The 16292-nt window shown below is 50.0% G+C and overlaps 1 protein-coding gene across 1 annotated transcript in view; it reads left to right on the top strand.

Annotated features, from left to right (window-relative positions):
* The first annotated feature begins 5437 nt into the window (after positions 1-5437).
* The window catches only part of sh3bp5b (SH3-domain binding protein 5b (BTK-associated)), a 48079-nt gene continuing 37224 nt past the window's right edge, over positions 5438-16292 (top strand). The window contains exons 1-3 of the mRNA XM_056286306.1: positions 5438-5765; positions 7597-7659; positions 13562-13690. Of these exons, the coding sequence (XP_056142281.1) occupies positions 5688-5765; positions 7597-7659; positions 13562-13690 (270 nt within the window). The 5' untranslated portion in view covers positions 5438-5687. The remainder of the gene's footprint in view (positions 5766-7596; positions 7660-13561; positions 13691-16292) is intronic.

Genomic DNA, 16292 nt, shown 5'->3' on the forward strand with positions numbered 1-16292 from the left:
TTTGTGTGGAGTTTGCATGAGCTCCCCTGGTCCGGTTTCTCTCTGCAGTCCAGACACACACATGTCAGGTAAACTGAAGAGTCACACTGTCCATAGGTACAGATGGTATGGGAGTGGTGCCGTGCATCAGATGGTATGGGAGTGGTGCAGTGCATCAGGTGGTATGGGAGTGGTGCCGTGCATCAGGTGGTATGGGAGTGGTGCCGTGCATCAGATGGTATGGGAGTGGTGCTGTGCATCAGGTGGTATGGGAGTGGTGCAGTGCATCAGATGGTATGGGAGTGGTGCAGTGCATCAGGTGGTATGGGAGTGGTGCAGTGCATCAGGTGGTATGGGAGTGGTGCAGTGCATCAGGTGGTATGGGAGTGGTGCCGTGCATCAGGTGGTATGGGAGTGGTGCCTGCATCAGATGGTATGGGAGTGGTGCTGTGCATCAGGTGGTATGGGAGTGGTGCTGTGCTTCAGGTGGTATGGGAGTGGTGCCGTGCATCAGGTGGTATGGGAGTGGTGCCTGCATCAGATGGTATGGGAGTGGTGTTGTGCATCAGATGGTATGGGAGTGGTGCCGTGCATCAGGTGGTATGGGAGTGGTGCAGTGCATCAGGTGGTATGGGAGTGGTGCTGTGCATCAGGTGGTATGGGAGTGGTGCCGTGCATCAGGTGGTATGGGAGTGGTGCCTGCATCAGATGGTATGGGAGTGGTGTTGTGCATCAGATGGTATGGGAGTGGTGCTGTGCATCAGGTGGTATGGGAGTGGTGCTGTGCATCAGGTGGTATGGGAGTGGTGCAGTGCATCAGGTGGTATGGGAGTGGTGCCGTGCATCAGGTGGTATGGGAGTGGTGCTGTGCATCAGGTGGTATGGGAGTGGTGCTGTGCATCAGGTGGTATGGGAGTGGTGCTGTGCATCAGGTGGTATGGGAGTGGTGCCGTGCATCAGATGGTATGGGAGTGGTGCTGTGCATCAGGTGGTATGGGAGTGGTGCTGTGCATCAGGTGGTATGGGAGTGGTGCCGTGCATCAGGTGGTATGGGAGCGGTGTTGTGCATCAGGTGGTATGGGAGTGGTGCCGTGCATCAGGTGGTATGGGAGTGGTGCTGTGCATCAGGTGGTATGGGAGTGGTGCAGTGCATCAGATGGTATGGGAGTGGTGCTGTGCATCAGGTGGTATGGGAGTGGTGCTGTGCATCAGGTGGTATGGGAGTGGTGCCGTGCATCAGGTGGTATGGGAGCGGTGTTGTGCATCAGGTGGTATGGGAGTGGTGCCGTGCATCAGGTGGTAAGGGAGCGGTGTTGTGCATCAGGTGGTATGGGAGTGGTGCCGTGCTCAGGTGGTATGGGAGTGGTGCCGTGCATCAGGTGGTAAGGGAGCGGTGTTGTGCATCAGGTGGTATGGGAGTGGTGCAGTGCATCAGATGGTATGGGAGTGGTGCCTGCATCAGATGGTATGGGAGTGGTGCCGTGCATCAGGTGGTATGGGAGTGGTGCCGTCCATGTGATGGCGACTGGTTCAGCTCTCTCCTAGCCTTACTTACATCACCTGCCGGGATGCTCTCCAGCCCGTCTTTCCCTTTATACCTCTTTTGAAACTCGTGAATCTGGATAAATTGTTGTCTGATCTACACAACTAATGAGAACTGTAGTGTATTGTGTCTGGTTTGTGTGCGCGCGTGTGGTTGTGTGTACTTTGCAAAATTCTTTCACATCCAAGACAAATTCCCTTGGGAATAGAATAGAAAGTCCATCCGTTATCCAAACCGCTTATCCTTCTCTCAGGGTCGCGGGGGAATAGAAAATCCCTTGTATTCTATTAAAATTCTATCCTTCCTTCTTCTTCCTGAAAACGTTGTGGCATCTGCTCGTCGGCAGGCCTCTTACATGCAGCAGACTCAAAGTTCAAGTTCATCTAAACCCATGAACTAAGTGTTTGTAGAAACACACCTACATATTTATGATGATATTTTGGGCATCCAGCGCCGTTCTGACACTGAAAACCTCACAAGGACACAGAAAGAAGGGAAGGGGCCAGAGCTGTTTGGATCTTCTTCATGGTGCCAGCTGCAGTTTTATGGGAGGTTATGTCATCTGCTGAAATAGTGATTAGTCGAAACACAAAACAGATAATTGGATTTGGAAATACTGTACACACAGTCAGTCTGTGGAATAATACGAGCAGTCAGTTAGCTTCAGGGTTTTCTTGGGTTATGGACATTTTTCAAACCTTTGTTTATCCAGAAAAGTTTTTTCCCTCCAATTCACGTTCCTGCTTGTCACATTCACACAGGGGGCTGCTTGTTACATCCACAGTCTTCTGCTGCTGGCCAGCACCAGCATGGACACGCCGTACTGGACCATTCAGCCTGTAAAGGCACCTTGGCAGTAACGGTCACGGCAGGGAGAACATGAATCATTCTGTTTCTCTGTCAGCATTTCCCAAGCTGACAGGATGCTGAGGCGGACATATTCACCCGGGTCACAAGCTGGCTTTTCTGGGTGCACCAGACATGGCCAACAATGGCATAGGAAAATGACCCATGCGTTAAGCTTATTTTTGTCATACGTAGGGGCACAGCTGAGAGGGGGAAAGGGGAAGTACTAACATGGGGCCCCAAGCAATAACGGGCCCTATAGAGTGACATCATATTAGTGTACTGTAGAGGAGCTAAATCAGGAGTCATGACAACTTTCTCTTTCGGCTACACAACGTGCACCATTTATTCCTTCACCATTACAACAACAACAAAAAACCCACGCAGCGGAAGTGCACCACTGTAAACCCGAACCGAGGAAACAGCAGCTGTAAACCAACGTTCCTACCAGCTCAATAAGGGGAATTGTGTATCCCCATAACCACTACAGTACTACACTGAACACATGAGAGCTAGCTGGCATCACGGTTCCTAACAGAACCCCTGGATAGAAGTCAGAAGCAGTGTCCGCGTTGTTGGTACATTCTACATACTTCAGGATGTAGTGTGTACTGCATACTGTTGGGCAGTGATGTGTGTGTGGAGAGGTCGGTGGCTGGGTAGGCAGTGGGCATTCACAAATCCAAATCACATCCTTTTGTGCTCTCTAATGTTTTATAACAATGCGACCCTTCTTCATTCTTCCAACTGCCACAGAACTCTAGAATATTCTGTCCCCCTGGCTGAACTACATTCCAAATGAAAACCTAAACAAAGATATTGTCAAAGTATATATGAAGTACTTCTTCTTTGTTTTATATGGTTTTTGATAGCTGTGAAATGATTAAGTAACGCCATTGCCTCACATCACAACATTACACAGCATTACATCACTAAACCCCAGAAACGCCTCTTTAACTCCATTTTGGCAGACATACCGCAGCACAACAGGCAGCTGTACTTTGTCGGTTGTGTCAGTGGTCTCATCGACTTGTGTGGACACGAAAGGGGCTGCATTTACCTCATCTGGAATGTTCTGTCAAAGAGTGTCACTTACTGCCAAGATAAGGTCATTTTGAATATGGTTCGATGTTCCGGAAAACACTGAGGAAACGTCAAGATGCGTCGCCAACCGCTGGTCTTTCTCCACAACGAGGTTTAAGAGCTCCACATAGTAGTTTCCCCGGTTTGATGAGCCGGTGCTTTCTGTTTCCCTAAGTAGCAAGTGGCACATATCAAGTCCTCCAGAAGCTCATGATTTTCCCCTCACCTTCATGTTGTGCGCCGAGACTTGCTGTTTGTCAGCCTCGTTTAAAGTTAGTTTGACCATTTAAAGATGATCGGTGTGCAGTTTCCAAAGGTGTTCTGTGCTATTTGATGTTGAATGTGTGGACTGGACCGCTCGTGCTTGGCTAGCGCTGCAGGCAGGTTGTTCAGGTCACAGTAGCCGGCACCTACCCACACATTGTCCCGCTCTCTGGAAAACAGCAAACAAGGGAAGCAGTACAGCCTGCTGGTGGTAGCATTGGAGCCGCATAGCCACTCTTTCCTTATGCACCACTCTGGCTGTAATGATCAGATGATTTTCAGCCCTTTACGCTGGTGGAGGTCAGGGAGAGCTGGTGTAGGCCTGCCTTGCTTCCATCCATTCATCCATTATCCAAACCTCTTATCCTGCTCTCAGGGTCATGGGGATGCTGGAGCCTATCCCAGCAGTCATTGGGTGGCAGTCAAGGAGACACCCGCCAGGCCATCACAGGGGGAGTGACAAGTAATATTTGCTGGTAATCCAGCTTATTAAAACTCTGAAGATGTACAGTGGTCGATATTACTGATTTCGCTCCAAAGTGTAGCTAAGCTGCTCAAATTCAAATGAGCTAGCTTGCTTTATTGATAGCACAAATATCTAGGACATTGCAGCAGTTTAGCACCTTGGTGGCTCTGATTGGATTGCTCCCCCGCTATAAACAGCGCCTTTCCTCGTCCGTTGATTTCGCCTCGAGCTACGCAATACGCATGCACAAACTGCGAACTTCACAACGTTAAAGGCAATCCTGAAAAAAGCAGAGCCTACGCTTCCCACTGAAAAAGTAGAGGAGCTTGTGTGCTATACGCCGTTTCACTAAGTTTAAGGACTTAAACCCGCCCATCATTGCTGTTGGGGCATATCCAGTATGTAGATTTCTACATACTGCATTACCCTTGGTGGACTCACATCCATGTGGAAGCGACCTAGTCTCACATAACCAACCTAAATCCTGCTGGCTCGGTTTTTTTGGGCTACGAGATATTAGTCTGGAAATGATCCATCCATTCATTATCCATCCATTCATTATCCATCCATCCATCCATCCATAATCCATCCATAATCCATCCATCCATCATCCATCCATTCATTATCCATCCATCCATTATCCATCCATCCATCATTATCCATCCATCCATTATCCATCCATCCATCATCCATCCATCCATTATCCATCCATCCATCCATCATCCATCCATTATCCATCCATCCATTCATTATCCATCCATCCATTCATTATCCATCCATCATCCATCCATTCATTATCCGAACCGCTTATGCTTCTCTCAGGATCGTGGGATGCTGGAGCCTATCCCAGCAGTCATTGGGCGGCAGGCCACCGGGCCACCGGGCCACCAACCAGGGCACCACACAGCGCCTGGAAACGATCCATTGAGGATCAACTGAGTCTGGCAGCTGGAAGTCGAACCAATCAGCAGCGACGATAACAAGCAGCGAGCAGCGCCGCCATTACTGTAGTTTCCACACCCCGTAACTAAGTACCGCCTCCATATTACTAAATTCAGCTCCTCCTGCACCGTTCTGACTGTTTTGTTTCAAGTCCCAAATCGTTTCCGTTTAAATGGATTCCTGAGGTCTAATTACCACATAGAAGGCGTAGTAAGGGCGGACTGATCGTCTGGGTGTCCGGCCGGTGTGAAGCGGCCAGGAGGGGCGGGGCTCCACCGCTTCCTCATTGGACCCGTCTGACGCGGAGGGACGCAGCACGGAGGCGACTGCTCCGCTCCGAGCACACCGGCGACGGTCAGCCGAGCCTCTAGAGCCCTTCCCTGGGGACGCAGCCGGACATCCAGAACCCCCCCCCCCCCGGGGCTGCTTGGATTAGCCGCGTCGGGAGGGTCGTCCGTCTGTCAGACGAGGCCGAGGAGTCTGCGCCTGTGGTCAACCCGCCTCCGGGTCTTGTAGGTCGGCTTTGTTCGGTGTCGGCAGCCCCTGCAGCGCCTCTCCGCCGGCATGGACCGCTCAGACAAGGAGGTCCGTTCGGATGAGGAGACCGAGTATGAGGACGAGGAGGTGGACCCCAGAATTCAGGTAGGAGTGGGGTGTCTCCCCTGTGACCTCCTCTGTAATGTGATGAGGATGGCAGCAAGGCAGGACTGGCAGCAGCTAAACCACACGTAAGGTCAGGCGGTCACCACCCAACCCGACATTCCTCACCTCTACACGCACGCCACAGCGAGCGGTACCGGTACCGACAGCCCACACACTGACGTAACCCACCCGAGACGCGCACGATGCCCGCCTGCCTCCTGGGGCAGGTGGGCATCTGCGGTGGCTGCAGGTCTGTCATGACACAGCGACCGGACGGATGTGACGTGACCTTTTCTTCCACTGCTGGTCTCACATGTGGACGGACCTGTACTGCTGTCCGTAACACACCAAGACCTAGCCTACCTGTTTAACCCAGAACCTGACATGCGTCCAGTACAAGTCCCGTTCAGCCCAGAACCCGACATGTCTCCAGTACAAGTCCCGTTTAGCCCAGAACCCGACATGCGTCCAGTACAAGTCCCGTTTAGCCCAGAACCCGACATGCGTCCAGTACAAGTCCCGTTTAGCCCAGAACCCGACATGCGTACAGTACAAGTCCCGTTCAGCCCAGAGCCCGACATGTGTCCAGTACAAGTCCCGTTCAGCCCAGAACCCGACATGTGTCCAGTACAAGTCCCGTTCAGCCCAGAACCCGACATGCGTCCAGTACAAGTCCCGTTCAGCCCAGAACCCGACATGCGTCCAGTACAAGTCCCGTTCAGCCCAGAACCCGACATGTGTCCAGGACAAGTCCGGTACTACATGTCCAGTATGTTTTCTGATGAGCGCTTTACTAAGATGCAGTGTTTGTTTTTCATTTGATTTTGAGCAACTCCAAACTCTTGTTAATGTTTTTACTCAAGCGTCCTTAATACTACTGCTCCGTTATGACTGACTGTTCACACACTGCCCTCCTCCTCCTCCTCCTCCTCCTCCTCCTGGCACTGTTTAACGGTTTCAGCCTCTTGTCTCATGTGTTCCACATGTTGCAGGTTTCCTCCCTTGTACCAAACTGTACCTCATTCCATTCCCTCCTGCTCCTCTTTCTCCCATTCCATTCCCTCCTGCTCCTCTTTCTCCCATTCCATTCCCTCCTGCTCCTCTTTCTCCCATTCCATTCCCTCCTGCTCCTCTTTCTCCCATTCCATTCCCTCCTGCTCCTCTTTCTCCCATTTCATTCCCTCCTGCTCCTCTTTCTCCCATTCCATTCCCTCCTGCTCCTCTTTCTCCCATTTCATTCCCTCCTGCTCCTCTTTCTCCCATTTCATTCCCTCCTGCTCCTCTTTCTCCCATTCCATTCCCTCCTGCTCCTCTTTCTCCCATTTCATTCCCTCCTGCTCCCCTTTCTCCCATTCCATTCCCTCCTAATCCTCTTTCTCCCATTCCATTCCCTCCTGCTCCCCTTTCTCCCATTCCATTCCCTCCTGCTCCTCTTTCTCCCATTCCATTCCCTCCTGCTCCTCTTTCTCCCATTCCATTCCCTCCTGCTCCTCTTTCTCCCATTCCATTCCCTCCTGCTCCTCTTTCTCCCATTCCATTCTCTCCTGCTCCTCTTTCTCCCATTTCATTCCCTCCTGCTCCTCTTTCTCCCATTCCATTCCCTCCTGCTCCCCTTTCTCCCATTCCATTCTCTCCTGCTCCTCTTTCTCCCATTTCATTCCCTCCTGCTCCCCTTTCTCCCATTCCATTCCCTCCTGGTCCTCTCTCCCATTCCATTCCCTCCTGCTCCTCTTTCTCCCATTCCATTCCCTCCTGCTCCTCTTTCTCCCATTTCATTTCTCCCTGCTCCTCTTTCTCCCATTTCATTTCTCCCTGCTTCCCTCTCTTCCAGGGAGAACTGGAGAAACTCAACCAGTCCACAGAAGACATCAACAGATGTGAGACCGAATTGGAGGTAAGGTTGTGCAACTCAAACACACACACACACACACACACACACACACACACACACACACACACACACACACACACACACAGACCTAGGGACAAGTTAGTGTGGCCGACTGGCCTGAGCTACATGTCGTTGGACTGTGGGAAGACACTCTCATATGTACCAATATATATACCAGTAAGGTGTTGAGCCACCACGAGTTTCCAGACCATCCCCAATGCTCCTCATTGTAGACTCTACAAGTCTCTGAACCCTGCTGGAGGATGAGCACCATTCTTCCAAGAGATAGTCCCTCATTTGGTGTTTTGATGATGGGGTGATCACTGCCTCAACATGGCGGTCCAAAACCCAAATCTCAGTGTTCAATCGGGTTGAGCTGTGGTGACAGTGAAGGCCATAGAACATGATTTACATCATGTTGATCCTGCTCAACCCATCCAGTGACCCCTCGTGCCCTGCGGAGGCAGGGGGCGTTGTCTTCCTGGAAGAGACCGCTCCCATCAGGACAGAAATGTCTCACCATAGGACGAAGGTGACCACTCAGAATAAGTCTGTTGATTTGTCACCCTTCCCTCTAAGGGGACAAGTGGACTCAAACCATGGCAGGAAAATGCCCCCATAGCATAACAGACCCCCGGACCCCCTCACTGTAGGGGTCAAGCATTCAGGTGTTTCGTTTCATTTGTCCCCCGTCTTTATGTGTGTTGATGTTACGTATAAGAGGAGCTGGGGATACAGAGCGATGTGCAGTTGGCTCCGTCGTCTTCAGGCAGGGAATGTCTGGTGCAGTGAACTTGCTTACTTCATGTCTGTGTTAACATACGTTACATTAGGCAATCGTCTTTATTCTGAAGCGATGCAGTAAACAGGATGCAGGTCCATCTATTGCCTAAACTACCACCAAGTACTGAGACTCAGCAACTCCCCTGTGTAGATCAGGATATAATGATCACATACGTACGTTATGAGCGTGCTAGAGATCATGATGAAGGTCTCTCCAGAAACTGAAGTAATACAGTTTACACACAAGAACATGTTATGTGGGCCGTTCAGGTTGCATAAGACTGTTCTTTGGATGCTGTATAATATACATAGGCACTGATAACCCATGTAGGCCAGTTGCCATCAGCGGAGCTTTATTGAGTTGAAAGTGTCATGGTTAAGGAGCCTGGGCTTGCTTGTTGAACTATTGCACCCCTCGTGTTTGATCCGAGTGATGTGGCCCCTGACACAGCAGAATGTGAAGTGCAGCTGAGTATGTCAGTTTGTACGTCTCACAGGTTTGGTACACTGGATAACCTGAGAGAGAGAGAGAGAGAGAGAGAGAGAGAGAGAAGAGAGAGAGAGAGAGAGAGAGAGAGAGAGAGAGAGAGAGAGAGAGAGAGAGAGAGAGAGAGAGAGAGAGAGAGAGAGAGAGAGCATCACCCAGCTTGTCCTCGTGAGGAGGTGGTGGTCTGTCCAGCATTCTGCACCCCTCATAGCACCGCTCACCAGGATGTAATAACTGATGCCAGACAGTCGGGATCAGCCACTGGATTATTCCCACCGACAGTGTGTTGGGATAGTTAGTACCTGACTGACATTGATACCATGCCCTTGTTCAAACGCACACAACAGCAAACACTCAGAGTGCAACATGTTTCTTAAAGGGACAGCCGGGAGAATGTTCCTGAAGGACAAAGTGCAGTTTTACTCCAAAGTGAGAGAACTGTGGGAGGGAGGGAGGGAGAGAGAGAGAGAGAGAGAGAGAAAGAGGTTTTTTGGCTTTTGAAATAACTTATTTACATCACAGTATAAAAAGCCAGCATTCCCGTCATGTCAGCGTAAACTGGTAAGCTAAAAAACAAAATCTCAGGCATCGTTACTGTGGCTCAATCAAATTACAAAAAAAATTCTCTCTCTCTCTCACACACATATCCATATATCTATCTATATATATATATATAGCGTTTTTTTCTGAAACCATCAATGGTGTTGTGAGTGCTCAACTAATGAGGAGCGGAATATCGACACGGATACTGGAGAAAAGATTTGAATACATTGCAGTACAGGCCCGTTTGGTGTGTCTTGCACTCATCCCCCAGACCCCAGATGAGTGCAAGACACACCAAACGGGCCTGTACTGCAATGTATTCAAATCTTTTCTCCTGTATTCATGTTGATATATATATATATATATATATAATAACTTAAGAACAAGTGAACCATCTTGCCCAAGTGAGCACAACACCTGTCTGAACCCCCACAGCGCCCTGAAAGAGTCCAGATTACTGGTCAGGGTGTAGAAAGCGTGCTCCATCCTCAGACGAGCCGCCACCAAACCCTTCATACTCTGCACCGCATCGGTCCAGCGCTGACCCAGCATCTGATTCTCCCTGGTCTTCTAGATCGCTAGCTTAGCAGTTCCAAACAAAAGATCGACGAGAACTAGAAGCAGTCTTTTTCTTGCTGTGTATTTAGGCCCAAAAACAAACAAGGGGCCGGAGAAATCCTCTCCCACAGCTTCCACCATCCCTGCAGTACTCTAAATAAGCCCACTAACGAGGACAAGAGACCCCTAAATGCTCTCCTGTTTCCCTCAGTGTACAGAAAGGACAGTCCTCCTCAGTGCTTGGATCCAGGGAGCCCTGTGTCTGTTCGTAGCTATTGGTCCATGTGTACTCCTCCATTGGAGGTCAGCCATGCGTTTCTCAACAGGAGGCTTATACAGGACCCTCCGCCGTCCTTCAGGGGTACAGTCTGAAGCAAAACCCTCAGTCCACCTCGGCTGCTTGACTTCAGCCAGAGAGTGAAGGTTGAGTGCCTTCACACAGCTGTAGTAAACCTGCTTCTTCCCACAAGAGCTGAAACTATCCGGCACTGGTTCAGGGAAAGAAGCCGCCTGCTGCCCCCCACCACGCCTCAGCAGCAGGACTGACGATCAGGGAGGGAAAGACGCTCACTGTCAGTGGCCCAGATAGGGACTCCCAGACGTCCTCCACAACCCTCTTCAGCACTCTGGAGGACCTGATGTTGATGATGCCACCAAGTGTTTGCGTGGATGTTTTTGTAAGCTAGCCCAGTTTAGTGATGCCAGCCTGAACAAACGTAGTCCTTACTGTAGCAGAGCAAAAGGTGGTATCCACAAGGAAGTCATTATAAAGCAGCGGCTCCTCAAAAGCCACATTCCTGCTCGAGGGTCAGGAGTTCATGTGACCTTAAGCATCTACCAGGCTTCAACCACCGAGTTGTAAGAAGGTGCGAGTCCGGTCAGGTCAGCTTCAGATGACCTCAGCAGAACCCAAGCAGGGCAGCTTTCCTAAGAAGCAGCTGAGCAGGAGCCAACCAGCAGTGACCACAGCCGTGTAGCAAGCAGCCTATGTGCCGTCTGTAGTTTGAAGGCCGCAGTTCTGGATAGAATGTCTATAAGTCCTTGTCCTGTAAAAAAAATCTCTAATATAAAAATAAATAAAAATTGGGCAACAGCAGATTTACTATAAAGCGTTCCCGTAAAAGCAGGTTTTAAGAAGTGATTTAAATGAAGGCAGTGACTTTTCTAGCCTAATTTCCTGAGGTAGGGCATTCGCAAGGCTCAACGTTTTCAGTTTTGTTTTTTTTTAAATCTGGGAATTTACCGGTGTTTATTTTTACAGTATTTTTCGGTGAAAATAATCCGTGGAAACATAAAATGTGGGTGAAAATCAGTTTAAACCGATCTGCTCCTTTTAAAAATCCAGGTATTTTATGATGAAAATTGGTGCTGATCCGGGGAGGGTTGCAGACTACCACATACTTCCTCCAATACATGTGGCGTCACCAGCCGCTTCTTTTCACCTGACACTGAGGAGTTTCGCCAGGGGGACATAGTGCGTGGGAGTATCATACTACTCCCCCCCCAAACAGGTGCCCTGACCGACCAGAGGAGGCGCTAGTGCGGCAACCAGGACACACACCCACATCTGGCATGCCACCCGCAGACATGGCCAATCGTGTTTGTAGGGACGCCTGACCAAGCCGGAGGTAACGCGGGGATTCGAACCAGCGATCCCCATGTTGGTAGGCAACGGACTAGACCGCCATGCTATCCGGACGCCCTCACAATTCATTTTCTATGGACAAAATACAAAATCAACTTTTTCTGTGTTTTAATAGTTTATGTGGGTAGCATGTACGTGTATATATATATATATATATATATATATATATATATATATGGTGTTGTCAACTGTCTGTTACCTTTTCATGCTTGTGACGTGGTGGAGCGATAAGCTGTTCATAACATGCATGAGATGCTGTCGGCTCTTGCTATGGCACTCCAGCGATGTTTTTCACATACCCACATCCAGCATCCCACCCGCAGACACGACCAGTTGTGTCTGTAAGGACGCCCGACCAAGCCGGAGGTAACGCGGGGATTCGAACCGGCGATCCCCGTGTTGGTAGGCAACGGAATAGACTACTACGCCACCCGGACGCTCCTGATGTGCCTTTGGAAAACGACCCCATTTTATCTGCCTTGCACTCAAACTTGTAGCATACTGTGCAGTAATAGGTGGTTGGAGTTTGGCCTACGTCCTGTACTGCAGCCCAGCTGAACTGTTTCCAGGATCACTGAACTACTCTGCCACATCTGTTCATAAATGTCTTTATCCGCTGCCATTTTCTCGTGAGTGACGAGTCTGACAGCCACGCATCACATGACTCGCCTACTCAATTCTTGATTGGCCAGTGGTGCTTGCCAATATTCTCCGATGCGTGCAAGGGGAGGGGCGATACTGTGTGCCAGAGAATGAGAGCATAATTTATGATAAGTTGATCACACAAAATGATTGAAACATTTTTTATCATCTATCCATCCATCCATCCATTATCCAAACCGCTTATCCTGCTCTCAGGGTCGCGGGGATGCTGCAGCCTGTCCCAGCAGTCACTGGGCAGCAGGTGGGGAGACACCCTGGACAGGCCGCCAGGCCACCACACAGGGCCCACACAGGGCCCACACAGGGCCCACACAGGGCCCACACCCACACAGGGCCCACACAGGGCCCACACCCACACAGGGCCCACACAGGGCCCACACAGGGCCCACACCCACACAGGGCCCACACCCACACAGGGCCCACACAGGGCCCACACAGGGCCCGCACCCACACAGGGCCCACACAGGGCCCACACAGGGCCCACACCCACACAGGGCCCACACAGGGCCCACACCCACACATTCACACCTAGGGACAGTTTAGTACGGCTGAGTCACCTGACCTACATGTCTTTGGACTGTGGGAGGAAACCGGAGCGCCCAGAGGAAATCCACCCAGACACGGGGAGAACATGCAAACTCCACACAGAGCACGACCCGGGACGACCCCCAAGGTTGGACTACCCCGGGGCTCGAACCCAGGACCTTCTTGCTGTGAGGGGACCGTGCTAACCACTGCGCCACTGTGCTGCCACATGTTTTATTATTTATTTATTTACTTTTTTTACCACTTGCCCAATTAGTGAGTTGCTAGATTTACTAACCCGACGTGGCATTTTACTTGCCCTGGGTAATCGGGCAATCCTTATTGTTGATAAAAAAAGTGTGTTTGTTGTGATGGGCGAGGTCTGCCGGAACATCTCTGTGTGTGGCTGAATATCCCACTTAGGAACGGAGCTCTCATTCCCTGAGCTGAAAAGGGTTTCTGAATTATGTTCTCTTGCTCTCGCCCTTCCTCCCACCATCGTTCTTCTGGATTTTTATTTTTACTTTATCTAGAACTTATTTGCTTCTCCGTAACTTTTTTAGATGCTAGTGTTATTATTTTTATATTTTTGTTGTGACCTATGTGAGCAAACTGATTCTGATACTCTGTCTCTGTCTCTCTCTCTGTCTCCGTCTTTGTCTCTGTCTCTGTCTCTTTCTCTGTCGCTCTCTCTCTCTCAGGATGCAAGACAGAAGTTCCGCTCGGTTCTGGTCGAGGCCACGGTGAAGCTGGATGAGTTAGTGAAGAAGGTTGGCAAGGCCGTGGAGGAGTCCAAACCCTACTGGGAGGCCCGCAGGATGGCTAGACAGGTGAGAAAGAGAGAGTACAGATTGGTTGGATGGATGTAAGCGTGGGTGGAGGAGGATATGGGTGGTTGGATGGATGATGGACTCAGGATAAAGGGAGGTAGAAATGGATGAATTATTTGGGATTAGCAGAAGGGAGAGATGACACAGGTATGTGAGGGAAGACTTGAAAGGTTGGATGACGGAGAGAGAAGAGATGAACAGATGTATTGATATGTAGGTTGGCGGAGGTATAGATGAAATAAGATGGCTAGATGATGAGAGACAGATGGATGACAATGAAAGCAAGAGAAATGGTGGCTAGATGGATGTGTGGATGGAGGTAGAGATGGGTTTGCTCAGATTGATGGATGGACTGATGGACTGCAAGGGGGAGACAGATGTGGGTGGATGGAAGGAAGATATAGGGAGAGGGAGAAATGCTGACTGGGGGGATAGTTCCATGTGTGCAGGGAAAGAAGGGTGGATGGGATGAAGGAGTGAGACCTGAATGACTTCTGGGTAAATGGGTGTGTTTTTTTCTTTTCTGAATGATGGATGGATAGATGCTAGGTGCTAACTCCAGGGTAAGAGCTGGTTTGTCTCTCTGTTGCTGATGCACACTGTCCGCTGCCCAGCATCCAGTTAGCTGTCAGGGCACCTGCAGATTGAGTGTGTGTGTGTGTGTGTGTGGTTGGGGGGGGGGTGATGCTATGATCTTTGTTTCCTGACCACCCTAGCCTGAGCAAGCTATGCTTTGTGTGTGTGTGGGGGGGGGGGGGTGATGCTATGATCTTTGTTTCCTGACCACCCTAGCCTGAGCAAGCTATGCTTTGTGTGTGTGTGTGGGGGGGGGGGTGATGCTATGATCTTTGTTTCCTGACCACCCTAGCCTGAGCAAGCTATGCTGTGTGTGTGTGGGAGGGGGGGCATGTAGTAATAGCAGTAGCAGTAGCCTGTTCATACAGATAAGGTGTAAATGGCTACCCAGGAAGCAGAGGGGCCAACTGAGAAGTGAAAGTCAGGTGTTTAGTGGCTTCTTTATGACGGTGCCTCTCTTCCTCTCGGTATGGTTTGTGCCGGCTGACCGGTGGTGGGATCACCTCCAGGCCGTGGAATGATCAAGTGGTGTGATGAGAGAAAGAGTTGAATGTGTTTCCAAGGCAACACGGCAGATTGCACTCCCCTTTCACATCGATGTGTTTCTTTTACCCCATTAAAGCTACCTGTTCTACCCAGAATGTTGGTGTTTCCCTGAGAATTTGCTTCGGCGGCAGTGCTGTTGTGCACACCATGTGTCCATGAGCGTGCGATGCTGAGCCGTATTCACACACATCACAGTACCTTCATATTTCAGTGTTTTCCCTAGGTTTGTAAGACTTGGGTGCATGTATTTGGTGGGGGGTTTGGGGGTTCTCCTGTAAGAAAATTTCATGTTATTCAATACAAAATGTGTCATTTCAAAGCTAATGCACATAAAAAATAAATAACACTCACAAAGCTTAAACACAAGGTCCCAGAAAGGTGTCAGGTCCTCTGGACACAGCGTTTATTGAGAGAGAAACGTTTCATCATCATCGAAGTGACCTCTTCAGTCTCTCCTGACTGCAGGTACCCCACCCTTATAAACGATACAGTGGCTGCAGGTGTCCCCACCCTTATAAACAATACAGTGGCTGCAGGTATCCCCACCCTTATAAACAATACAGTGACTGCAGGTGTCCCCACCCTTATAAACAATACAGTGACTGCAGGTGTCCCCACCCTTATAAACAATACAGTGGCTGCAGGTGTCCCCACCCTTATAAACGATACAGTGACTGCAGGTGTCCCACCCTTATAAACAATACAGTGGCTGCAGGTGTCCCCACCCTTATAAACGATACAGTGACTGCAGGTGTCCCCACCCTTATAAACAATACAGTGGCTGCAGGTGTCCCCACCCTTATAAACAATACAGTGGCTGCAGGTGTCCCCACCCTTATAAACAATACAGTGGCTGCAGGTATCCCACCCTTATAAACAATACAGTGACTGCAGGTGTCCCCACCCTTATAAACAATACAGTGGCTGCAGGTACCCCCACCCTTATAAACGATACAGTGACTGCAGGTACCCCCACCCTTATAAACGATACAGTGACTGCAGGTACCCCACCCTTATAAACAATACAGTGGCTGCAGGTATCCCCACCCTTATAAACAATACAGTGGCTGCAGGTATCCCCACCCTTATAAACGATACAGTGACTGCAGGTGTCCCCACCCTTATAAACAATACAGTGGCTGCAGGTGTCCCCACCCTTATAAACAATACAGTGGCTGCAGGTGTCCCCACCCTTATAAACGATACAGTGACTGCAGGTATCCCACCCTTATAAACAATACAGTGGCTGCAGGTGCCCCCACCCTTATAAACGATACAGTGACTGCAGGTACCCCCACCCTTATTAACAATATCGCATCCACAGAATCAGCCATAAGGAAAAACAATCTAATGGAAGCCGAGGTGGAACAGCTTAGGTTAAAGGTATCAGCAGCTCTGTCCAATACGAAACTCCCTCCTTCCAACCTAACCATGGAGGAAAGGAAAGCCGTGACAGCCCTGAGCATGGATGAAAACATCA

This window comes from Lampris incognitus, chromosome 9 (assembly GCF_029633865.1).
Source record: "Lampris incognitus isolate fLamInc1 chromosome 9, fLamInc1.hap2, whole genome shotgun sequence".
Lineage (NCBI taxonomy): Eukaryota > Metazoa > Chordata > Actinopteri > Lampriformes > Lampridae > Lampris > Lampris incognitus.